At 43.9% G+C, this 27,386-nt stretch overlaps 1 protein-coding gene across 4 annotated transcripts in view; it reads right to left on the bottom strand.

The window, feature by feature from the left end:
- Positions 1 to 1,587: 1,587 nt before the first annotated feature.
- The window catches only part of LOC133509581 (inactive phospholipase D5-like), a 36,524-nt gene continuing 10,725 nt past the window's right edge, over positions 1,588 to 27,386 (bottom strand). For 2 of the 4 annotated variants that reach the window (XM_061836742.1, XM_061836743.1), the window contains exons 2-10: positions 16,312 to 16,448; positions 8,592 to 8,778; positions 5,766 to 5,874; positions 4,915 to 5,042; positions 3,775 to 3,972; positions 2,652 to 2,788; positions 2,377 to 2,542; positions 2,203 to 2,293; positions 1,588 to 2,018 (exon numbers count right to left, since the gene is read on the bottom strand). In XM_061836742.1, coding sequence (XP_061692726.1) covers positions 1,609 to 2,018; positions 2,203 to 2,293; positions 2,377 to 2,542; positions 2,652 to 2,788; positions 3,775 to 3,972; positions 4,915 to 5,042; positions 5,766 to 5,874; positions 8,592 to 8,778; positions 16,312 to 16,448 — 1,563 coding nt within the window. In that variant the 3' untranslated portion in view covers positions 1,588 to 1,608. The remainder of the gene's footprint in view (positions 2,019 to 2,202; positions 2,294 to 2,376; positions 2,543 to 2,651; positions 2,789 to 3,774; positions 3,973 to 4,914; positions 5,043 to 5,765; positions 5,875 to 8,591; positions 8,779 to 16,311; positions 16,449 to 27,386) is intronic. The other 2 variants (XM_061836741.1, XM_061836744.1) reach the window with 2 other exon arrangements.

Raw genomic sequence — 27,386 nt, 5'->3', positions numbered from 1 at the left:
GCGACTATAAACAACACCTTAAAGCACCATGGCTTGGCTCTGCCTCACTCAGCCGCGTTCGGCGACAATGCAGTAAAGTGCCCCGGCTCGACAGTGTTGTTCATCCCGTACTGCGGCGGCTGTGAACAACCCTCTAAAGCAGCAAGGCTCGGCTCCGTGAATGCCGCCGAAAATGAGCCACACCGGCCGGCTGCGATGAGCCGCGATGGCTCATATACGCCGCGGGAGTGGATCGGACGGGAGGCGGTTTGGCGGTGATCGCATATCATCTGAATATGGCTTGCAACAATAGTTTAATATTGCCCGGTAACTTCACTTGGTTGTGTGGTGTTCTCCTTTTCGAAAAGAGCTTCCGTGTCAGAAGGGGCGTGTTCGTCTCCCATTGTTAGGGTGCACCACGTATTTTCATTGGCGAATGTCTGAGTGATGTCACGGACAGAGGATGCAGCCAATATGGCGACCACTTGGATGTCGTAGAACGACATTTCTGCAACTTTGCGCATGGATGACGCGCTCTCCGCTCACATTTATTTTTTCATATAGACATTGAAGTGAATAATGTTACATGTATTTTTCATTACAATATCTATTTTAGAATGTTTAGGGATGACACTTGGCCTTTAAGCGCCATCCTTTTTCGAAAAAGGCACAAAAATATACTATCCATCCATTTCCTGAGCCGCTTACCCTCACAAGGGTTACGGGAGAGCTGGAGCCAGTCCCAGCTGTCATGGGGCAGGGTACACCATAAACTGGTTGCCAGCCAATCGCAGGGCACACGGAGACAGACAATAGTTGCACTAACAATCACACCTGGGGGCAAATTAAAGTGTCCAATTAACGTTGGATGTTTTTGTAATGTGGGAGAACACCAGAGAAAACCCACGCAGGCATGGGAAGAACATGCAAACTCCACACAGGGCCAGGGATTTGAACCTCGGTCCGCAAAAATGTGAGACCAATGCTCTACATCTGCGCCATCGTGCTGCCCAATTATATACTGAAAACTCTAAATACAAATGTCTTTCAGTGAATAACAGAGAATAGGTTTAAAAAAAACACACACACACACACACACACACACACACACAAAAATAGGTCACGAATGGTCCACCAAGCCCAAAAAACTGTGATATGGTCGATGATGAAAGCAAGTTTGACATCCCTGATTTAGGGTCATCAATAACCCCAACAAGCGTGTTTTTGGAATGCGGGCGGAAAAGGGAGTACCTGGATAAAATCAAGTACGAGGAAAACATGGAAAGTCCACATATGATGGCCAGAGCTGAGACATTAAGAGAGCGTTGTCATGTATTAGTGTTTTCAACTTGGCTATACCTGCCGGTTGCTTGAACTTTTCGGTGCAAATCCAGCCTAGCTTACCTGTCCAAAGACAAGTAGCAGGAGGGGCGCTTCTTTGTTGAGTTCATCCACATATCTAGCCCCCAAAAGGTCTCTACGAACTACCGATTCTTATCCTGAAAGTGTTCTACAAAAATGCTACAAAAGAGCCAGTTATTCCAGCGAAACAGGTGGTTTTCCCCAAACATGGTAGGTGAAGGGTCCCTTTGGGTTAACCCATACAGTCCTTCTGATTTGTACCCGTGTCTATTCAAGTCGATCGACTTTCTGGTCTCCAACTGGTACCAGTCCATCGGTCTCACCCTGAACTCCATCCCGGCGCCTCGCTTTGCCATCCTGCCCATCGTCTTTGGGATCGTTTCTCATCGATGCCGGAGTGATATTATTATGCTGACCCATCCTGATGGGCGCTGGCCCGCCATCCAACTGGCTGTCTTTGGCCGGCACCACTCTGTTCATCTGGTGCTTGCTGCAGATTGGGATCTTGTTGGCCTGAAGGGAGCAGGTGTAGCTGGAAAACCAGTCCCTCTCGAAGGCGGCCCGGAACTGCTGCACCACTGTGGTGTTCCTCTCCTCCTGGACCACTTCAGTCAGACTGATGACCAGGCCTACGCCTGCATTGTAGGTGAACTCATTCCCCACCCAGTCCAGGTTACCTGTCAGGACAAAAACAATCATATTTTTGCTACGGAAGAAAGAACATGCCCTGCAACAACTTGTTTAGCGGGCAGAATTTCCTTTTGAATCCAACAATGCCATGATTTTAAGTTGATACAATTCGATAAACGCAATCAAAACACTCTTTAGAGTAAAAACAAGTGAAATAGTCAATACGTAAACCTAAATAAATGGCTCTGTCCGTCACCATGAACCTGTTGTGGTTTATGCCTTGGAGATTGCCATCCCTCTGCAGTCTGGGGTTGAAGAACTTCTGCATGCACAGACACACACATGCACATATTGTTGCCGTGGTGATGGTTGTGATGGTTTGACTCATTCAGGGTTCGTACTTACAGCTTCTAGCGAGCAGTTGGTCTCCTCCATGCACAGACTCCTCAGAGACCACACAAAGTTGAACGTCAGCGGATGAGTGTTTTCCCTGCAACTTATCAGCAGACGTACGCGCACCCTCCTCAGGATCAGAGCTTCCCTGATAAGCCCATCGATACGAGACCAGTACCTTTGATCGTAGACACGCGCGTAGGATTCATGCAAATCAGTGGGGTGGCGCAACCCGCGATTTACTGCAGATGACGAAACCGAGAAGTCGCAGATGTTACTGAAGTCACCTGTAAGCGCTGGTGTTGAGTAGGGGCAAGTAGTCTGTGATAGAGATGTACACGAAGTGACGGGCATCCTTTATGACCCGTGAAATAGCTTCCAGGTCACTGCTTCGATCTTTGGGGATGAAAACATCCGGGGAGGTCTGTGAACAGAACAAGCCTGTCATCTCACGGACATAAAGTGGAACATCAACAAGTCGGCAACGAAACGAGCGTGTGATCCTGAGCTGTTGTGATCTTTAGCTGCAGCCAGTGAATGGGTCTCACATAATGTTTTATCCTCGTCCCATCCTCCAGCTCATTTCATCCCAGCCTCCATTTGATCTCATTCTTCATCCAATTCAACATGTATTATATCCTTTTCTTCCTCTGTTTTTCCGCTCATCTCGTCCCATTGCATCTTTCATCTGATGTCACCATCCATCTTATCCCCATCCCAAGCTCGATGCCACCTTCAATCTCACCCACCATCCTATCTCATCATCAATGTCATCATCAATCCTCTTGTCTCACCTCAATCTCATCCTCAATCTCCATTTCTTCTCATCCATATTATTTTATCCTCACTCATATCCTTCCCGTCATCTCCAATCTCATCCTCAATTGTTCTGAGCAAAGCTCTTGGCCGTGGCCTGGCCACCGCTCTGGGCGCTGTCACCTCTGACACCTGTCACCGACCACAGCTGTTTTTTTTATGTGGACTCTAATTTGACCATGTATTTAAGTTTTGAGTTTTATCATTGGTGTTGCCAGTTCGTTGCCTCGTGTCAGTATGTTGCGTTCACTGCCAGTTGGATTCTCCACCACTGAGTAAGTGTAGTGTTGCGCTATCCTCGTTACAGCGAGGCCCTTTGGTTAATCCCATCCTGTTAAGGTTGTTTGTTTGCTCCACAGTCATCGGACCTCACTGAATGTCTTTTTGGATCCAGCCTAGCCTAGCGTGTTTGTGCCTCTGCCTCATTTTGGACTGCTTTCTGGTATCGACCCGCTTCCGAAATAAAACCACGTCTAACATCATGTCCTCCTCTTGGAGTCCTGCATTTGGGTCTGCCCCCACACTGTTGGTTCGTGATATCAATCTCATCTGTTAGATGTCTCTGTCACTTAATTCATTACATGTTTAACTTACAGTGACATATGCTTGGGCCTTGGTGCTGTTTAGGGTGAGCTCCAGTGGCGAGTCCTTGTTGAAGAAGGCAAAGAGGCGTTTGGACCAGAAGGAGGGGATGAAGTCCTTGTACTGGAGCCCCCAGTAGACATTGAACACCCTGTGGAGGTCCAGAGCCAGACAGCTGCAGTTGTACACCATCACACCCAGCTCCTTCTTCTGGTGAGCACACATACACACAATACATACTTTTAAAAAAATGATCACAGCAACAGTGCATGATTCTCAATCATCTTGGAAAAATACGTTTATTCTTGTAATATTTATTCTTTAACCGTGAAAAAAACATGGTCTTGTTAAGATTATGACCTATTTTCTTGAAAAATTACAGCCACTCTCATAACATTACAAATGCTTTCTTGAGACAATTTGAATTTGTTGTTGTAACTTTTCGACTTTTTTTCTCAAAAACGGGCAAGATTTATTTCCGATCACATTTAGGGGTACCCATGGTGAGTGTGGTTAGGAAGTGCAGAACCTGGTCCAAGCGGGTTGGAACAGCTGACGGAAGGTGTCTGGTGTGTTATGTGACAGAAGAGTCTCTGCTAGGATGAAGGGCAAAGTTTACAAAACTGTGGTGAGGGCGGCCATGATGTACGGATTAGAGACGGTGGCACTGAAGAGACAACAGGAAGCAGACCCGGAGGTGGCAGAAATGAAGATGTTGAGGTTCTCGCTCGGAGTGAGCAGGTTGGATAGGATTAGAATTATGTTTTGGAGACAAGGTAAGAGAGAGAGCAGACTTTGATGCTTTGGACATGTCCAGAGGCGAGAGAGTGATTATATTGGTAGAAGGGTGCTGAGGATGGAGCTGCTACGTAAATGAGCGAGAGGAAAACGAAAGAAAAGGTTGATGGCTGTTGTGAGCGAGGACATAATGCTTAGATGGAAAAAGATGACACGCTGCGGCGACCCCTAACGGGACAAGCTGAAAGGAAAAGAAGAAGAAGAAGAAGGGGAACCCATGGTAATCACGTTCATTTGGCTTTAGGATTATGAGGATGTCCTTGGAAAAATCTGTCCTGTATACTGGAAGGGTGTCCCTGAACCTAAAATGTTTGAGAACCCCTGTACAAAAGTGTACGTGTGTATATTAGATACTGTGGCCAGGGATCTCCAGTCCATGCTGCCGCTGCCGATGTAGAAGTGTCTCCTGTCCACCACCCAGAAGGATGAGTGGAGGTGACCTTTTGTCAGCGCCGTCATGTTCAAATAGTGCACCTCTGCGCCTGCAAACACAGAAGAAATTGATGTGTTAAGTAACATGGCCACACATGTGGACCGAGCCTTCGCGTGAATAACCAAATAGTTTAAACCTGAGCTATATCACAAACTGTGATCCCAAATCCCTTGAATGTAATTTCAAATTCATGTTTAATTATAATCCATCATTGCCCTTAAAATGAAATGGAACTTTCCACTAACAATCCAGGTTGATCTTAGCTCTCACCTTGTCTCTCAGTCAAGATTAATCACTTTAAACGTCTTCCTTGACACAAATTATTCCTACTTCCTATTTGCCGGGGTCTTGGTGCCATCTTGTGGGATTTTAGAGCATTATAAAAGGAACACAAAAAAACCCCACAAGTAGGTGAATTTTGCAGCAAATAGCCAAAGTTAAAAAATCTGAATCCGGCTCTCCCCCGCATATTCACAATTCATTACTTGTTTCATTACATATTCACAGGTTTTTTTTAACCTAACTTGAAAACTCAAATTTTCCATGTTTTTGCGCACTTTTCGAAACATCCCAAGATGTCGCATAATAGTATACAATTTTATGGAAAAGTCACGCTTTGATCCCATTGTAACGTTCTCATGTTAATTTTTTTGCTAGTGACAGAAGGGCTTGCTCCCTATTGTTCCTGTAGAGTGAATAGCGAATGGAAAATTGGTGGTGGATTAACTGAACAGGAGTACAGATGAGCTAAGATTGCCACTTGAATGCTGACCGTGTCTGGCGAGTGTCTTAAGCTCTGCCGAGTCCACAATCCCGCTGGAGATCTTTAGCTGTATTTTCCTGGACTTCAGTGCCAGCAGCCTGGACAGCAAAAGTCTACCCTGTGACGGACGGGGACACATAAATGCATCAAAATATACTGGACCTTATTCCTTATTATAGACTCGAGCAGGTTACACATGCTGATTTTTAAGATGTATGACACCCCACGCATGACGAGGTAAAAAATCGGCAGATGTGTTCTTAAGACGCTCATAGTGTCGGTTGTAATCTGTCTGTTGAAGTACCAAAGCTGACCTGTGGGTGACAGACTGCTGAAGACAGACTAGATGTCGAAGAAGAAACAGAAAAAGCTTGGCTAATATTCGTTTGTCTCGTAATTACATTGTGGTTACAAGCTCTTCTTGTCATTTTTACTGTGAATTGTGTAATATTGAACAGGTTTAACATACCGTAATTTCCAGCCTACAGAGCGCACCTGATTATAAGCCTCACCCAGTACATTTATAAAGGAAACAACATTTGGTACATACATAAGCCGCACCTGTCTAAAAGCCGTAAGTGCCCACATTGAAATGCACATTGAAACACAGGATATTTACAAAGAAATACGGTACACAGAGTTTTTAAAGTTTACCTTATCTTAGATTATCTTAACGTAGCAACATCACGGTAGCACGAACAGGGCTGGTGGAAATGAAAAAACATACCTGTAAAAAAAAAAAAAAGAACACCCACGGCAGCTACACAGTAGCAACACGGTAGCACAGCACTAATGGGGCCGGTTAAAAAAAACGTACTTAAATCACTGAGATGTGGCAGTAACACAGCAGCAACATGCGAGCTTGGCGCTAATGCTAGTGCGGCGTTAACAGGGCCGTTTAAAAAAAAAAAAAAAAAAAAAGAAAACATCCCGGTAAAAGTCACTTCCTCAGCACATACATTCCACCGGTGTCACTCTTACCTTTTCCGCTTGAGTGCCCCCTTGCAGCCGTTGGAAAAAATGCACAAACTAACCGCATCACCGCATAAATTGCAGAGTTGAAAGCGTGTGAAAAAAGTTGCGGCTTATAGGCCGGAAATTACGGTATGTATATATATATATATATTTATATACGTTATTTCTGAGCAAATTGGGCAGGATAAAAAAATAAATGACCGTTAACACACCCCAAACCAAAGAATAATTGTTCCATTAGAATAATCTTCCAGTCTTCCAATAAATGGGCCTATGCTGTCTTTGATTGCAGTGGAGGGAACATGCTGAAATTTGACCAGTTTGTTGGGATGTATGTACGCTACCCTGCTTAATCTGCACATTTTTCATGAATTTTACCAACCGAATTCATCAGCAAAATATTTGATGATGCGCATAATCCTGCAGAGAACGCGCTCATCCACGGAGCTGTGTTGTAACAGGATAAGAGGCCATTAGCTTTTCTTGTCCTAAAACCTCCAAGGAGGAGCCATTACCTCCTAATGAACAGCCTCCAGTTCTTATTAGTCCGGAATCTGATATGTGTGTGTATATGTGTTTCGTAACCTTTTTACGCCAAGTCAATAGCAGTTAGTCAAATCCCAAACCCGAAATGAGTAGCTCATTTAATGCAGCCAAAACAACAACAACAACACAATAGCTGTTTTAACATCCTCGCGTGGGAAACATTTTGCTGGAAATTGTTCAAAATGTGAGACGCCACTCGTGGGAATTGGAATGAAAATTGAACAAAATGTCGAGTATTTGGGAAAATGCAGTTGGACATGGTGGTGACTCAGCTGGAAAGCGTTGGCCTCACAGTTCTGAGGTCCAGGGTTCAATCCCGGATCCGCCTGTGTGGAGTTTGCGTGTTGTCCCCGTGCCTGCGTGGGTTTTCCGCGGGAACTTGGGTTTCCTCCCACATCCCAAAAACATTAATTGGACACTCTAAATTGCCCCTAGGTGTGATTGTGAGTGCGCCTGTTTGTCTCCATGTGCCCTGCGATTGGCTGGCGACCAGTTCAGGGTGCACCCTGCCTCCTACCCGATGATAGCTGGGATATGCTCCGACTCTATCCGCGACCCTCGTGAGCATAAGCGGCTGAGAAAATGGATTGATGGATGGATAGTTGGACATCGGACAAAATGTTAAACACGACAGTTTTGTTGAAGATTATAAAAAATTATGCATTAGGGAGGATGTAGTTGGAAATTGTACAAAATATTCACTCCAAGGGACAAATGAAGTTAGAAATGATATAAAAATACTCAGCATAAATTAGTGGATTCATCTGAAAAATGTTAAATAAGTAAAGCACAATATGATTTTCAGTGGACTATTTCTAATAATAACCCTTGATAATATGATTTTCAGTGGACTATTTTGAATAATAACCCTTGATAATAACCCTTGTGAGGATCAGTGGCAAAGAAAATGGATGGATGGATATTTTTAATACGGTGGCACGTTGGGGAAGCTAAAGAGCGTTGGCCTCACAGTTCTGAGGACCTGGATTCGATCCCGGCCCCACCTGTGTGGAGTTTGGATGTTCTCCCAGTGTCTGCGTGGGTTTTCTCCGGGCACTCTGGTTTACTCCCTCATCCCAAGAACATTCAACATTAATTGGACACTCTAAATTGCCCCAGGGTGTGATTGTGAGTGCAACTGTTGTCTATCTCGGTGTGCCGTGCAATTGGCTGGCAACCACCCCAGGGTGTACCCCGCCTCCTGCCCGTCGACAGCTGGGATAACCTCCAGCACTCCCTGCGACCCTCGTGAGGATAGGCGGCAAAGAAAATAGATTGATGGATGGATGGATATTTCTAATACACCATTTGTACCTGTTTGGTTGCAGGATGGAAGTTAGACTCGTATTCGGTGGAGTTGAGGAGCCACCGTGGGGAGACGATCTCCACCACGCGGCTGGCCCGATCCAGTAGGCCGAAGAGCCCCGACGACAGGGGGAGGTGGGATGCGGTGCTGTTCGTGAAGGCGACATCTTCTGGAATGTTCTCCACCAGAACAACTCTGAGGAAAAGAACCGCGAAGATCTATTACAAAAGGAAACTAATACAAGGTAATCTTCTCTCCTAGTTCTTATGGTTTAGTCCCAATACAATGGCATATGTTTGCCGTCTTCGATGGTGACAATTACCTGACTAATTGGCTCTCAAAGGACGGCCATCTTAACGAGGAACATCCACTTATCTTCACTTGCTTCCACCAGGAAACATTATTTGCACATCATCAGATTTTGTTGTGTCTAAGTGAGTCTAATTGAAGGTTATTGCGCTCGCGTCAGCAATGGATGCGATTACACCACATCAGGAAAAAAATGAGGTACAAAGCGCAGGATCAAACGACAACAAAAGAGCACCAGCGGCAACTCGATACGACAGCACAAGGCTAGACGATGTTACATAAAACGCGCATTCGGCGTTGAATAAGTAAAATGATCGTTTACATGCATTTAAACCAACGGGAGGTGGGATGGATTCAGTGAGACGTGCAGATTGATATGGTGGCTCAGCAGGAGGAAGAAAATGATGATACAGTGCAGTACAGTAGAAGCCTAATGAGCTCACACAGGGAAATGTGGATGAGGAGCGATCTGCTCATAACACAAAAACAACAATACTACAATCATGCAATACTTTTGACACGTTAAACATGAAACCAGAGTTAGGGAGTAGGTTTCCTCTCACATGCCAAAAATATGCAACATTAATTGGACACTGTAAATTGTCCCTGGGTGTGATTGTGAGTGCGGCTGTTTGTCTCTATGTGCCCTGCGATTGGTTGGCAACCAGCCCATTGACAGCTGGGATAGGCTCCAGCACTCCCGCGACCCTCGTCAGGATAAGCGGCTAAAAAAAATGGGTGGATGGATGGATGTTGAGCATGAGCAAAGGTAGTCGTAAATTCAAAATCTTAAGCCAGAGGGAAAATTTACAGGGTTCGCAAGCGACCCTAAAAGTCCCTAAAAACCCCAAAATTTTCGAAGGTGCATTTAGGGGCTCCTGAAAGTCCTTAAAAATCCGCGAAAACCGGCCAAGCCCCTAAAAAGGCCTCAAATTAAAAAAAATCAAAGGGAGGACCTCTACCGCCAAAATTCTCCCTAAAAAAAATAGCGATCCGTCTGGCGTCCAAAACAGCCGGAAATTGTCAACGGAAGTCACCGTGTTGACAACTTGTCGCCATCTTGTCGATATTCCATTGTTTGTTTGCGTGAGTGGGCATTTCACTTCGTCTTCGTTACGACGTAGCATAGTTCTTTCATCGATCCAACTTGTATCATGGGAAATTGCATTTTTCAATATGCTTGGGTTGAAAGTAAGGAGTTCGGGAGCTGGGTTCGTCGAGATCCAAAAGATCGGCACATGTTTTACTGCCATCTGTGCAAGCAGAGTTACCAGCTTGAAAAGATGGGCGTCAAAGCGCAGGAGTCGCTCCGGAAAAACAGGAGACACGCTGATTTGGCGAAGAGTCTCTCATCTTCCGTTGGTATGAATCTGTTTCTAAAATATCAAGATAGTGAAGCATCAACTTCAGGCAGTGGTACTGGCAGTGCATGCGCACCTACAGTTGTCCAGCCATCGACTTCAACCAGCCAGAAGTCAGGCTCTGAACGTAGTTCAATACACGAAGGGGGACTCGTTAAAGGCAGAGATCGTGTGGACTTTAAAATTGATCTGCAGCCATTCCAGCTACAAATCTTGTGAAAATAATTCCAAAGTGTTTGCAGTCATGTTCCCAGACAGTGACATTGCTAAAAACTACCACTGTGGGGAAAGGAAGACTTCGTACCTGGCTACATTTGGCATCGCTGCCCACTTTTCATCTCCACTGCCTCAAAGCCCAAAAAGCCAGAATAGAGACTGACATATCTACGCTGATTGAGAAGGCTGACAGGCTGTGTGAGCAGGTAGAAGAAAAGAGGAAGCTGAGGTTTATCACCGAGGCCAATGCACTCAGAGGCAGAGCAAAGGACAAGAGAGCCACTTTGGCACCTCTGCAGCAACAAAGAGGAGGTACTGGGTAGGCTCAAGGAGCTGGACTCGTAGGGGTGCTGAAACAGACATCAGTAGAAGACATTTGTGTATATAGTTGCAATTGTGGTTAGAATCTGTTTTTCTGTATACTGTTATGTGAAGACGTTGACAATGGTCATATCAATGAGAACTACCACAAGGGGCGACAGGTGATCACTGTCACAGGTACTGAGGTACTGGAACATTTGATGAACCAAGAACGGTTGATGGCACCATTGGGTGAGTCTTTTTTCCTTACTCTTGATTTCCCACGATGGCCCTAAATTTTTCGTGTCGGCCCTAAATTTTTTTCCGTGTCAGCCCTAAATTTTTCGTGCCAGCCCCTAAGAATGCCCCTAAAAAGCCCTTAAATTTTTTGGGTCAGACTGAGTATGAACCCTGATTTACTTCAGTACTAAATCTTAAAATATTCCAGACAGCTCAAAATGTTGCTCTAAACTAGGGGTGTCAAACTCATTTTTCTTGCGGGCCACATTGCTGTTCCGGTTTCCCTCAGAGGGTTGACTATGGGATAAAAATATTTAGTCATCTCATCATCAATTTATGAACTGGTTTTGAAATCAGAAACCAAGGGAAATGTTTTTTCAACTAGTCATGTTTGGTAAAAGATATATAATATATGACAATTTGAAATTTTGGTACACATTTTTACAAGAATCATGGAAATTGATACTCTAGATTTGGCTTCGCGGGCCACATAAAATCATGTGGCGGGCCAGATCTGGCCCCCGGGCCTTGAGTTTGACGCCTGCGTTCAAAACTGTGCAACATAAATCCATCCATTTTCTTCACCGCTTATCCTCACGAGGGTCGCGGGGAGTGCTGGAGCCTACACCAGCTGTCAACGGGCAGGAGGCGGGGTACACCCTGAACTGGCTGCCAGCCAATCGCAGGGCACATGGAGACAAACAGCCGCACTCACAATCACGCCTAGGGGCAATTTAGAGTGTCCAAGGGACCTCAGAACTGTGAGGCTAACGCTTTACCAGCTGAGCCACCGTGCTGCCCATTGATAAATCATTATTTAAAACATTTGTAAATCCACATCAACCATCCAGGGATGTTCAACAAATAGTCAGCTCAATTGTAACAAATTACTTTACTGTGTTTTGAATGTCTTTGGCAATATGAGACAACCATTGAAACAAGAGATTTTATGATTTTTGGCACGTTGAGCTCTCCAATATTGTAACTGTTACAAACAGATTTGACCAAGGCAGAGCATTCAATTAGACTCTGGCAGACCCCCTATGGAGGGCTCTGTTATATATCAAACATATACGAGCACAAGCGTGCCCAGGCGGCGCTCCCTAACTCCCAACCTCCCTCCTTTCATCCCTCACTGAAGGGCACATTGGCCCCAGTGTGTTTCATTTACAGGCGTGGCTTTTGATTTGCAGGCACGCGCCAGCTCTCGCTTTGAAATTCCTGGCTGTCTCAGATTTTGGGGCGCAGCCAAAGGTCAGATAGCGTACGAGCCTCATGATGGCCACCCGCCGGATTCACAAAATCAGTTCACCCTTCCTCAGGATGTTATTCCTTTGGACGGATAGCACACGGCGTTCCCAAAATGAATGCATTCAATCTCCTATTGACAGAATCCCACGATTCTGCCGCAAAATGGAACGTCTGGGCTCCCCGGTGGCTTTGACGAGGTGCTAAAAGCATCGTGAAACTTGGCCCTCCATCTAGCCCTTTTTGCACAGCAGCTCGGAGGTCAACTGTAAGCTGCTTACGAGCCGCCAGGCACGAGGAAATTACCACCAGCCGCCTCGTAAAGTCAAACTGTGCATAAAGCATCAAGAAAAGACGCAGTAAGAAAATACACTTGTGTTGTTCTGACCGGGGAGGTGATACTTGAGATGAGATACTTGAGGTGAGATCATACTTCATTCTTCAAGTGAGTCTCCTTGCCCTTTCAGCGGAATTCTTACATGCAAATCCTTCAATGCTTATCAAGGTACACTTAAATTTACTGTACTTGAAAATTGCACTGACTGTTAAGGACAAGGGAGAATTAAGTGCAGCCATCCATCCATTCATTTTCTTAGCCTCTTATCCTCACGAGGGTCGCGGGAGTGCTGGAGACTATCCCAGCTGTCAACGGGGAGGAGGCAGGGTACACCCTGAACTGGTTGCCGGCCAATCACAGGGCACATAGAGACACACAGCCGGACTCAAAATCACACCTAGGGGCAATTCAGAGTGTCCAATTAATGTTGCATGTTTTTGAGATGTGGGAGGAAACCGGAGTGCCTGGAGAAAACCTACGCAGGCACGGGAAGAACATGCAAACTCCACACAGACGGGTCCGGGATTGAACCCGGGTCCTTAGAACTGTGTGGCCAACGCTTTCCAGCTGCTCCACCGAGCCGCCGACAATTAAGTCAGTTTTGAAATTCTAAATACTGCAACAAACTCGGAATCTTGTATGTCAGTGTCCTCGTAGTTCTTGTGCAGTGTTATTGAAATCTCACAAAGTGGTTATTAAAATGAGATGAAAATGTCTTTCATACTCTTTCGCCTGAATGATTGAAGTTATACTTACAAAATTCGATACATCAGTCTCGAACTATTTCCTTTGCAATATTTTAGTACAGATCTTAAGAAAGTTCTATAAAGGACCACTACAAGTATGTAAGCCTTTTATTTTTTTATTAGTTATTCCGACATGAACTACACCAGCACATTTTGTATTTCCAATGATGGATCACGCTCAAATAAGACTCTGTGCGGCTCGTGAAAAACGGGTCAGGCTTGCACATAATATATCACCCTGTCTGCCTTGGAGTCTTTCACAATGTCACACCTTGAATTGTTGTTTTCCTTTCGGCTTGTCCCTTTCGGGGTCGCCACAGCGTATCATCTCAGATGAACGCATATATATGTTTGGCACAATTTTTACGCCGGATGCCCTTCCTGACGCAACCCTTCTCAGGGAGTGGAGGCCCCAGTGGGATACGAACCCACAACCCCTGGTTTACCAAACCAGTGCTCTAACCACTGAGCTACGGGGCCTCTCAATGTCACACCTTGAATGACTCTCAAATTTACAGGGTGGTGGAACGCTGGGAAATGGAGAATTGCCGGGGGAAAAAAAAAAAAAGCTGTGACTGATGATACTGTATGGTCATGTGTACAAACAACTGGAAAAAAAAGTACAAAAACAGGAAAGAAAATTTTTAAGGTGACTAAATTGGGGAATTCACTTGTCCATTTGTTTGTTGCCTTCTCTCCTGTTCAAGGAGAAGGACATAAAATGTTTTTTATTTGACGGCCTCTTTGACGCAGCTTCATAGAAATTGAATTATTCTCGTGTAGGTTCCAGTTTACAAGAAAAACAATATTTCGACATGACTGCACAAAACTGGACTGTTTGCATTCAGATTTTTTTGTTAAGAGCAATTTAGAAAAAAAATCCACTTAGTCTCGTAGAGCACAGAGCTATGTAAATGAAAAAATATTCCACCATATAATGTATGGTTTAACTCAGGTTTTTTGTTTTTTTTTTTACAAAAAGAATACAGTACTTAGTGACCAAATCTGGCCTTTTATTTGTCCATTAATTTTCATTTTAGGAGACTACTCCATGTTCAACATTAGATGGCAATTTTACTCCCTCTTCATGGAAATCAGTTGTGTAATTTTGGGATCATCTTATAAACATAAAAATAGTGATAGAATAACATTGACAAGAAAACAGTTCACCTTTAAAGGTCTAATCCAGAGGAAATGTATTTTATTTGTCTTATCATACAAATGTAGCTAAAATTTCACAAAAAATATTTAAAAAAATTCTCAATGCAACATAAATTAAATGAATTAGCGCCAGAGTGCACATTTTCTTTGTATTCTGAATGCCTCTGATGTCGGTTTCAAACCGAGGCTTTGTTGAAGCTGATTCTGTGTGACGTCACACCAAGACAACCCCAGTAAACACAATGGCTTCCTACACAGACAATCATATACGGTGCAAGTGGGCTCTAGAGACGTGATGAAGAAGTTTTTATGGAATGCTCTGTGGAAGAGGAAGTGGAGGAATTTTCTTATTCTTCGAAAAACATCCCATGCAGATGTAATTCAACCATATATGTTCGAACCTGAGTTGACGAATGCAACACAGGGACAGGATTGGGCCAGACCTGACGAAGTCGACGTGGAACTTCGCACCCGAAACACACACTGGTAGGTGCCTTAAGAAATCTACGTACATCATGTTGACAAAATAATCTAATTCAACCACGTTTAAACGTCTTATGCTGCTTGCACACAGCAGTGAGTCTTTTGTTGTTGTTGTAGTTGTAGCGACTGAGTTGGCGTCATTCTGCGTTTAAAGATTTAGCCCGTATTTTAAATAATGCAAGGAACACTTGAGAGCACACAACAGTACACTAACTTTATACCGTGTCCAAATTTTGTCACCTCCTAAACATCACATGGATACGGATATTAGCTGACATATATATCTGTATCGGCATTGTACTTACATTTAAAACGAGGTAAATACTTGTCAATACTCAACAATTGAACACGTGCTTACTTACTTGCTACTGAAGCCAAGTGAACGCTGCACTGGGTTTTGAAAGCAGTCCTCCGCGAAATGCTTGGAACATATTACTGTCCACTTTGATTTATAAGTCCAATGCGCCCACTTTGTCTTCACAAGCCTGGTCCATAACCTGCCTGTCGGTTCATCTTTTGGCCATTCATGTAATCTGACTCCGTAAGCGTTTGACGCAGAATAGCCGTTACGACACACTTTCTCACCATCTTTGCTAGCATTTTCGCTCTCTGGCTAAATGTTGTCTTGGCATGACGTCACATTCCGGGGAGTTACGGAACTTGTCGAATCTAAGTGACATTTCGAACAAAATCTTGAGACTGACTTTGACGCTAGTTTATTTAATTTCTGTTGTGTTGAGAACTTTTAAAATGTGTTTTTATGAAATTTTAGCTACATTTGTATTATAGACAAATAAAATAAATTTCCTCTGGATTGGACCTTTAACGCTGACAAATCGTATGGCCCAGCTCAGCCCTTTTTGAGTCTGAGAGCAAAGAGAAGGATGGGCCAGCTTCAGCAATGACTGGCTGTTAGCGGGCTGATTTGAGGAATGAGGGAGGAGATGGATGGAGACGTGAGGAAAGCAGATAAAGGACGTAATTGAGGTGGGATGCTTGATGTCAGCACAGGAGTCTAATGGAGGGAATGGGACTGCCGGATCAGCTAAAGCATTGGTGATCACACACCACAAATATTTGATTTCTTCTTCCACCCTCTTAAAGTTGTGATGTCTTTTGCGCAAAAAAACAGCAATTAAAATGCCTTATCCACTTTTAAAACCCAAACATTTAGCTAGATGAACACCCAATTTTCATTGCTTCTTCGGCCTCTCTACAAAAATTGGAAGAAATCGGCTGCCCTGTTTTTAGCGTAATCTGGCTAAGAAACAAGCTTGCCAGAGGTAGATCAAAACGTCCAAGAACGAAACGCAGGTCCCCCTCCCACCTGCAGTCCCGGCTGCAGTTGTCCTCCGAGATGCCGTCCTCGTCCTCACCCCAAATGTCCACTGCCGAGAAGATGAGCGCCACCAGCACGGCGAAGCAGCACAGCAGGGCAAAGACCACGATGCACTTCTGCTGAGACTGAAAACAGAGAAATTTCACACGTCGCCTTTGCCAATGCAGAAAAAAAAAAAAAGTTTTGGGATCATCGTTTATTATACAGTATTTAGTACCCACACTACTAATATATGAATTTGAAATTTTTTAAAACAAACTATAGGACATTATCTAAGTGCATTATACTTAAAGGTCAAGTGTCATGCCTATAAACATTCTAAAATAGATATTGTAATGAAAAATACACATGACATTAATCACTTCCATGTCTATACGAAAAAAAAAATATGAGCGGAGGCCGCGTCATCCATTCGCAAAGTTGTGGCAATCTCATCCGACATTCAAGTGGTAGCCATATTGCCTGCAACGTCTGTTCAATACGTCACACTCCGACATGCGCCATTGAAAACACCCTGTGCCACCTACTATGGGACACGGAAGCTCTTTTCAAGGAAGGGAACATCCCACAATCGAGTGATGTGACCGGGGTAATAGAACCTTATCGTTTCAAGACATTTTTAGATGATATACGGATCACTTCTAAATAACAACAGACTCCTAGACAGTATGTATGAGCCAGCCTGGCCGAAGCCGTCCGCTGCAGATGAGGCGTCGCCGAAGCCGTCCGCCGCGGACAGAATGGAGTGCAGTGACCGGGGCAATATTATCGTTTTGTTTAGTTTCGAGTCATATTTAGATGATATGGGGATCACTTCTTACTAACTTACTAACTCTTACTAACAACAGACTCGCAGACAGTATGCATGAGCCACCCGGGTGGCGCCGCGATGAGCCACATCGGCCAAAGCCGTCAACGGCGCCAATGGGTACATCGACACATTTAACACCCCTTCCTTACGTATGCGGATCTTTTCTTACATTCTGAGAGGATTACGTCCCGCCCCCAACTATTGTTTCTTTAGTAGCTGTCTACACACCTACCTGTCATTTGAAACCCACGAAGATCTCGTCCTTTGCACCAGTGCAATCCATTTTTCACGACGAACCGGGTCTTTTTGAAAAGTATGAAGTGTAAATCCATCCTCCGAGTGTTCGAACAATATCCAGCAATACAACGTGCTGGCATTTTGGAGAGAAGAGCTACCTTCCAGCAGGTAAAACTCGTAGAAACATATGACACCGCCTGAATGGGCGTCTGCTAGTAACGTCACTTCCTGCTTCTTCTCGAAAACAAATCCCTCGAGAGGATTTTCATGGCGGGAGTGACAAAAAGCCATATAGGTCAAAATCATTTCGTGTGGTGAAAAAACGGAGGGGCCATTCCGGCTGCCTTTTTTTCCCCCATTAATAACGTACTAAAAATCATGCATTTCAAGACACTGGAGCTTTAAGGACGATACTAAGCAAAGTCATACACAAGGTACAGCAGTTGTTTCTGTTACAGTCGAGTAGTTGAAACTTAATTTTTGTAAAACCGTGGTGGCTCATTAGCTTCGTCTGCTAGCTCAGATTTCATCAGCCTATCTTTTAGCGGCTGGAGATGCAATTACTTGTTATTTCAGCGTGCAGATTTTGTGTGTCCCCCTTCAATGTCTCCCACGGGACTCAATGCAGTCTACCCTCCATGAAAAGGAGCGTCTCCGGCGGTCCGAAGGACACGCTTAAAGGGATATTTTGTTTCACCATCTCGTCCTCCACTATCCATCTGCACTGATCTCCGACATGGAAATGTGCTTTTATGATGAGCTGTCGGGTGGAACGCCTTCCCCGTATTCCCCATTTGCACATTTCATTTGGAATCTATTGCTAATTGAAGAAAGTATTTCATGGTCAGTTGGCTCTAGAGGTACACGTAGTGTTGTGACCAGCGAGGTCAAAGTGGTCACTGTGTACTGTGTAACAATGCCAGTTGACACTGGGGCAGGACATGCATGGGGATCAGCAGACCATGTACTCAATAGTATTTGCACTGTTCCCAGCCACTGGTGGCCCCAAGCCCAATTATAAGTCCGTGTCAGGAAGGACATCTGATGTAAAAAAGAACAAAACAAAACTGCCAAACACACCGTGTTTGTGCCATTGTTTGGTAAGAAAAGGCTTGAAAACATCGCACTTGTAGGTTTAGGTTTGCCAATAATAAATGTAGGACATATTCCATCGAGGTAATATCAAGCGGCTATATATTCTTTGTGTATTCTATAGAAACCTATTTAAAATGCCCATTTCATGCAGTTTTTTCACATTTCATATAGGTTTTATGCTCTTGAGTGACTTGAAATTTAGAGCTAATCCCTGGAAATTCTCCTCATGTTCATATCAATTGAAATGCCTTGCATTTTTGTATCATTTTGAATCTTGAGGGTTTTTCCAATATAAATGTATTTGTGGTATTAAGAGATAAGTTAAGTTGAGTACGTCCCCACGAGGCGGAATGGTGGGTCAGTTGGAAAGCATTGGCCTCACAGTCTGAGGTCCCTGGTTGGATCCCGGACCCAACTGTGTGGAGTCTGCATGTTCTCCCCGTGCCTGCGTGGGTTTACTATAGTCACGCCGGTGTCCTCCCACATCCCAAAAACACGCAACATTAATTGGACACTCTAAATTGTCGCTAGGTGTGATTGCGATTGCGGCTGTTTGTCCCGATGTCCCCTGCGATTGGCTGGCAGCCAGTTCAGGGTGTAGCCCGCCTCCTGCCCGTTGACAGGTGGGATAGGCTCTAGCACTCCTGTGACCCTTGTGAGGATAGGTGGCTGTGAAAATGAATGGATGGATGGATGGATGGATGGATGGATGGACGTCCCTGCTCAAAGCACATGTACCAAATCCATTGTGTTTATTTTACGGTAAAGCTTGTTTTTTTGGTACGAGCAAATTATATAACTTACAAAAATAGTCAAAAAGAACAACAATAAACATGACTGAAGTCACGGAGCAACTGTTGTGAAAAGCCCGCAAATGTCCTTTTATAAGCACACGAATACGCACATGCACAAAGTGTCAGAGAAGGTGGTTGTTAACATGCTGGCAGCCATTCTGGAAGCTTTTATTACTGAAGCTGTCAGGTCGTCTCCTTGCAAATCAAACCTACTTGTCGTGACCCATGTGACCTTTTCCGCGAGCCGTCTGCAAGCTTATCGCTGCCAAGCACACCAACCCTGCTCTCTTCGAAAACAAAGTTATGGGAAGAATGAATGCATATCTGCAGATTAAAGGCTGATAAATGTGTCAAAGGTCCAATTATAGTGCAGTGCTGCTCAGGGGGGGTTGGATACGTTTGCAACACAACTCCAAACAACAATGTGCTGCTTTTAATGAGGCTCATTTGTCTAAGCTTGCGGTGAGAACACGTCATCATCTCCAGCCTCCAACCTTGCTTCATTTTTGGAACTTGGAACAACACAAAGCGTGAAAAAATAGTGACGGGGTTAGCTTATCACCTCAAAGGACTGGTACAGTCAGAAATTAAAGACGTAACGAAAATCGTATGAAAAAAAAAAAATGAAGACCCTGCAGTGGCCTTCACTTCAAACTTTTTCCTCCCACTCCTCAGTCTTCTGTCTTACTCCACATGGCCTGCGTGCACTCACACCCGACAACGGGGCACTCATCAATTGTCTTCTTCAGCGATTGCAATGAAGAAAATAAGTATTCGAACACCCTGGTGTATTGCAAGTTCTCCCACTTAGAAATCATGGAGGGCTCTGAAATTTTCATCGTAGGTGCATGTCCACTGTGAGAGAGATAATCTAAAAAGAAAAATCCAGAAATCACAATGTATGATTTTTTTTTTAATGATTTATTTGTGTGATACAGCTGCAAATGAGTATTTGAACACCTCACTCTATCTCTCTCACAATAGAAATGCACCTACGATGAAAATTTCCGACCACTCCATGATATCTAAGTGGGAGAACTTGCAATATAGCAGGGTGTTCAAATACTTTTTTTCTTCACTGTATCTTGAAACGTGTACCTTGCGATTGGCTAGCAACCAGTTCAGGGTGTACCCCCGCCTCCTGCCCTATGACAGCTGGGATTGGCTCCAGCACTCCCACGACTCTTGTGAGGATAAGCAGGTCTTTCAGTTCTGCGGTAGCCGTTTTTACCTAATGGACTTTTATCTTGTTGCTGAGGAATATGTATGCATATACAAACGCACACACACACATACAGAATAGCTTGAATCCCATCGGTGCACAATGAGTGATATGAAAACAACATCGCAGAAGGCTGTCAAGTATGTAATTTGCTGACAAGACAAGTTTGTCTGCATGTGTTATATGAGTGTGTGTGTGAGTCGGGAATGCAGGCATTGCCGACGCTATGCAGTTGAGTTATGCGTTATTAACTGTCGTCCTTATTGATACTTTGTTTAGCATTTCAACTGATGCCTGCGTCTCGTCTCCAATGTTCCTTTCCCTCTCATGTGTATCCTTAATCACACAAATATCTAATATAAGCATATTCATCTTTTCTGGATGAGCCTAATTATACTGGTTCCTGAGTGGTGAATGTTCCCTTTGATTGAATCGACATCGTGATTTCTGTGACGCATCCGTGATTAGCTCGCGGCTCTTCAGGCTCTCTGGTACCGGTGCCGCTGCTGCTGCTGCTTCTGAAATGAAATGTGTGTGTGTCGGCATTACTCAGCTTTTGAAAGGCTGAGCAGGCGCTTGGGTGATGGACACGCAGACAAAAGCAGACTGACACAGTGAAAATCGAGCAGAGGCTGGAAAGAACCCATGTTTGCTCTTTTGGACTGTATGAGATGGTCACCTGTAGAGAGCTCAGCTATCATATTTCTAATATGCTTCTGTTTTCCTATTGCTACAGTGAAGAAAATAAGTATTTGAACACCCTGCTATATTGCAAGTTCTCCCACTTAGCAATCATGGAGGGGTCTGAAATTTCCATCGTAGGTGCATGTCCACTGTGAGAGAGATATAAAAAAAAAAAAATCCAGAAATCACAATGTATGATTTTTTTCAACAATTTATTTGTGTGATACAGATGCAAATAAGTATTTGAACACCTTAGAAAACCAATGTTAATATTTGGTACAGTAGCCTTTGTTTACAATTACAGAGGTCAAACTATTCCTGTGGTTATTCACCAGGTTTGCACACACTGCAGGAGGGATTTTGGCCCAATCCTCCACACAGATCTTCTCTAGATCGGACAGGTTTCTGGGCTGTCGCTGAGAAATACAGAGTTTCAGCTCCCTCCAAAGATTTTCTATTGGGTTTAAGTCTGGAGACTGACTAAGCCATGCCAGAACCTTCATATGCTTCTTACGGAGCCACTCCTTGGTTTTCCTGACTGTGTGTCATTGTCATGTTGAAAGACCCAGCCATGACCCATCTTCAATGCTCTGACTAAGGGAAAGAGATTGTTCCCCAAGATGTCACAATACATGGTCACAGTCGTCCTGTCCCATGTGCAGAAAAACACCCCCAAAGCATGATGCTATCCCCATCCTTCACAGTAGGGATGGTGTTCTTGGGATGGAACTCATAATTCGTCTTCCTCCAAACACGGTTAATGGAATTTTGACCAAAAATTTCCATTTTGGTCTCATCTGACCACAAAACCTTTTCCCAGGACTCCTCTGTATCATCCAAATGGTCATTGGCAAACTTAAGACTAGCCTTGACATGTGCTTGTTTAAGCAGGGGAACCTTCCATGCCATGCATGATTTCACACCATGAGGTCTTCGTGTATTCCCAGCAGTCACCTTGGAAACGATGGTCCCAGCTCTTTTCAGGTCATCGACACAGTCCTGTCAAGTAGTTCTGGGCTGATTCCTCACCTTTCTAAGGATCATTGAGACCCCAGAAGTTGACATGTTGCATGGAGCTCCACTCCGATTGAGATTGAGTGTCCTGTTTAGCTTCTTCCATTTTCTAACCATGGCTCCAACAGTGGACCTTTATTTCACCAAGCTGCTTGGCAATTTCTCCGTAGCCTTTTCCAGCCATGTGGAGTTGTACAATTTTGTCTCTGGTGTCTTTGGACAGCTCTTTGGTCTTGGCCATGTTACAAGTTTGAGTCTTACTTATTGTATGGGGTGGACAGGTGTCTTTATGCAGCTAAAGACCTCACACAGGTGCATCTGATTCAGGAAAATACATGAAGTGGAGGTGGACTTTTAAAGGCGGACTAACAGGTCAGAATTGTAGCTGATAGAGAGGTGTTCAAATAGTTATTTGCAGCTGTATCACGCAAATAAATTGTAAAAATGAAATCATACAGTGTGATATATGGATTTTTCTTTTCAGATTATCTCTCTCACAGTGGACATGCACTTACGATGAAAATTTCAGACCCCTCCATGATTTCTAAGTGGGAGAATTTGCAATATAGCAGTGTGTTCGGATACTTATTTTCTTCACTGTATATGCGAACTTAAGACATGAAGCACTATGGTTACACAATTGGTTATGTTAGTTTAGGATTGTGCTACTGGTTGGAATTAGGGTTAGGACTAGGGTTCAAGTTTTTGTTTTTTTTTACTTTTCTTATTACTTAATTTACACTAAAAGCACAATAATTGGATCCTAACAGAAAACACCCCTTAATAAAGCTACTGTAATTAGCTACGAGGGAAACTAAGGATTCAGCCTTTTCAGCGGGTTTCATGGGGCAGTTCCATAAAGCAACTCAATAAATCGGACCTGAAATCACCACTGGTAGACACAATGTGGGCTGTCATTAATTTATTTTCTTCACAACTAAAAGTTTCAACGGTGAAAAGTGATTTTAACTAGTGTTGTTTTTTTCTTTTGTTCTGAAAGTTCAATCTTGGTTTCATCAGACCAAACACATTTTTTCCACATGTGCTTGGAAAATTTTGTCATGGTCTGGTTTTCTGGCTAAAATTCCAAAAAGGTTTGTTTTTATCCAAACACAACACTGCTTATCGACAAAAGAACACTGTTTGATCAGCTGGGGCTTTAGTTAAGATGGAGAGAATTATGAACAGTTCCAAAAAGCAGCCCCTATTAGAATAAAACGTTCATGTGTCTCCGAGAAAGCCCCCCAACTCTGCCAAAATTTTGTCAGGACAAGCCTACTGAATCATGTGAACTTTATTTGGGTTTAATCAAAGGCAGCCATTTAACATGAGTTTGAAGGTGATTGATGATTTATGGTCACAGCCACACACCCACTCATTAGAAGGTGTTTATTTTTACCTCATCCACTGAAAAGATGTTTTTTTTGATGTAGTTGTACAAGTCCGGGTCACGTTAATGGTGGTGGTGATTCATCTAGCTCTCATTTTTTTTTTTATGTCACAATTTTTTTTGGGGCATTTGATGAAGAGGGGTGTGTATACTTTTTTGATTCGCTGTATGTTACTTAGTTTGGGTTACTGTAATTTCCGGCCTAAAGCCACAACTTTTTTCACATGCTTTCAACCCTGCAGTATACGCGGTGATGGTTGGCCATGTTAGCGCTGGGCTAGCATGAGCGCTGTGCTGGCGTGTTGCTGCTCTGTTACTGGCGTGTCTCAGTGATATTTACCGGTAAGTTTTATTTTAACTGAAGCTGTTAGCGTTAGCACTAGCGTGGCGCTAGCATTAAATTCTTTCTGTGTACAGTCTTTCTTTGTAAATATCTCCTGTTTGAATGTGGGTTTCAATGTGGGTACTTGCGGCTTTTACATAGCTGCGGCGTTTGTATGTACCAAATGGTATTTCCTTGACAAATGTACTCTGTGAGGCTTATAACCAGGTGCGCTCCGTAGGCCGGGAATTACGGTAGTTGATACGGTTGGAGGTTGTGGTTGGGTTAGGTTTATTTGATTTGGGTAAAACCAGACTCTGTCCTCAGTATGAATGTTTTTATTTAAACGTTCTGCTCAAATGACAATCTGTCGGTCGACCTCAGTAGACGTTATCTAATCATGTTCTTCTCCGATGGTCGGAAGTGTTCTGGCCTTCCTCAAGCACACTCGCAGATGCTTTATGAGAGGAAGTGGCCATGTGTTTACAAAGATGTTCAAGGCTTGGAGGAGTCAGAGTGAGACTGTTTACAAAGGAGCAGACGTTGAATATCTGTAAGCATCTGGACCGTGGCCTGTTTTCCACCGCTGCTTAATGTGATCAATTTGTCGTCTTGTCAGCGTGACACACTGACCGCGTGCACGTTCAGTAAAAGCCAGAATTCATTGACTTAATTCTTGGAGCTTGCTATAAGCCCTTATTTGATGATTTCATATTTCCTTCCATGATCAAGCAGCTGTGTCTGAGCCATCTTCTCTTTGTTTTTAGGTTCCTTGGCTGCCTTCTCAGGGCCAACTTTGTTTAAAGTCATTTGGCCAGTAAGACAAAATTGCCTGCCTGTATTCCTAACTCGTATGTCACCCCCCAAGTTAAAGTCTGAACAACAAATCATCTGATTGATAGAGCAGGAATGTCCTCCATCTGTATGACACCAGGAGGACTTGGGTTTAATCTGGAATGCTAAAGGGTCCAAGATAACCAACGGGATGCTTCAAATGAGCGTTTTACATTCATTCATCATTATTTACTTTGAGTGCATTACTTGATGGATGGATGGCCTTGTTTCAATTTAATTTGAAGTAACTAAAATAATCTGGTTACCGTAATTCCCGGCCTACAGAGCGCACCTGGTTATAAGCCTCACCCAGTACATTTGTAAAGGAAATACCATTTGGTACATACATATGCTGCAGGTGTGTAAAAGCTGCAAGTGCCCACATTGAAACCCAAAATATTTACAAAGAAAAATTGTACACAGAGAGTTTAACGCGAGCGCCGGCATGCTAATGCTAACACTAGCACCGCCGCACTAACGCTAATGCTCGCGCTGCCATGCTAACTCTAGCACCATGCTAGCGCCACGCTACCAGGGCTGGTGGAAAAAAAACATACCGGTAAGAATCACTGAGACACAGCAGTAACACGCTAGCCCCCCCTTGCCCCCGTTAGAAAAAAAAATGCACAAATTAGCCGCATCACCGCATAAACCTCAGGGTTGAAACCGTGTGGAAAAAGTTGTTCTGGTCTTTTTAGTGCTCCCACTTCCCCATAGCCCCCCATAAAAAAAAACTTTCTTCAGTTGTCTGATTGGCTTTGACAGGCCTCCAAAAGTGTTTTCATGGTGAGAGATTTTTCAATTGGGAAGGATTTTATGAATCAGTTTAAGATGAACTGCGACAGATCAACTCAAAGCCAGGATACCAAGCGGTTCACAATCGGGAGGGTCAGGATTTGAAGCTATGGAATTGGTTTTAGGCCAAAGTGAAGCAATGCTGAATAATCAACAGATAGCAGGAGCATCGCTGCCTCCGTTTCCCACTTGAGCACAACCCATCACTTTGGATACGATCCCCTCATTGTCACATTAGGCTGTCGCCATTCAGGTTGAGTGAGTTCATGTGGTCGTTGCGTGTCAGAGCAATTTGTTTGTTGTGGCGGTGAAAAGTGAAATTTACGATTTCAATTGCAGCCCTGCCAGTCGCGGGACAGTCAATTTGCTGGCAAGAGAGATTAATGTGGACAGCAGTGACGACTGATGAAGTGGCAGACACCGTTGTCACTCGGTCAATGTGAATTCAAGCGACAACCGGGCTACAAATCAGCAGAGACAGGTCCTGTCTTCCGGGAAGTTGTTTTGCAAAGTAAAATGCCCCAATGAAAATGTGTTTGACACACTTGTATAATGTAAGCAGAGCTGCATAATTTTGTTGGATTCACAGCGTACTGTTAGTTAATGGGGATCAATTGTGTTGCTGATGTTCCTGAAGAAAAAAAAAAACACTTTTAATAGCTTCTTTTTAGATTTTAAGATTGGCAGAAGTCATCACCAATTTTTCACATACCGACATGCAACCCCGACCCAGTGACGGTTCAATTCCCAGTTTAATTTCACCACACATCCAGGAGAAGACAAATGGAAGCGCTCTCAAGTGTCACATGAATTCTGGCTTCTTTCTCCCCCTTTCCATCAGCGCCTCCTCTCGCTTCCCCTCCTCACCTATTGATCTCTCTAGATCAATGATAGAATGAGAGCCGTGTCAACCGTGATGAGGCCCGAGCCCGCTCCAAACCCACCCAGTCACCCGAGGAGGACCGGAATATTCATTTCATCCTGAATCAATAGAATGCATGGCCTGACCCATTTTCCAGATTATTGCAGTATCTGCAGTGACCTGTAATTCGTTAACAATAAAGCATCGGCCTTACCTTGAGAAGCTAAAGGTGGGAAGTTTGAGAATACTCCACTCTGAGCTTGTCGGTCATTATTAAACCCAAGAACTTCATTTAAAAAGATGCCTCCTGTCATCCAAATATGCAATGGTCCTACAAACCTTCATGTGATGGAAATGCTTCTTGATACAAAAGCCCAGGAGAACCGTCAAAGTGACCATCAAAAAGTCGATATGACGGAGTAATGCATTGTTTCAAGAGAAATGTCAGAATTGGGCTCAATGGCGTGCAGGGCTGCGGGGGCGCTGGGGCGATGCCCCCAGGCATCCAAATACATTTCCACGCCCTCACCCTCCCCGCCGATTAATTTTTTCCAAGTGTCGGCGATTGTTTTCCGAAGTGTTGTTTGCCCCATCGCCCTACCCGGGCGCCATTGGGCTTGATAAGCCATTGTGGCTCCGTGATGTCACATGTCTTCTTAATATCACAACATTTCAGATGCGAGTGGTGGGCAATTTTATTTTCAAGTTTTGAAAAACAAAATGAATGATTGACTGATGAAAGATGGCCTACGCTCAAAGAAGATTGCAAACACTGTAAAACTGAGCTGCGTACCTCACCTACTGCCCCCCAAAAACTGGGATAGGCTCCAAATAACTGTGTAAATGCTATCGAAAATGGATGGCATCAACAATACAAATAATATTAACGAATGCAGATTCCGACATTGCTGTGGTAGCAACGTGATGCAAAACTCCCGTCTTACAAAAGAGCGGCTGTTTTTGTCAAGTCCTGCATTTTTACCGTTTGCATCAATACCAGTAG

The sequence above is a fragment of the Syngnathoides biaculeatus genome, chromosome 12, assembly GCF_019802595.1.
Source record: "Syngnathoides biaculeatus isolate LvHL_M chromosome 12, ASM1980259v1, whole genome shotgun sequence".
Taxonomy (NCBI): Eukaryota; Metazoa; Chordata; class Actinopteri; order Syngnathiformes; family Syngnathidae; genus Syngnathoides; species Syngnathoides biaculeatus.
This window is presented reverse-complemented; position numbering and strand designations above follow the sequence as displayed.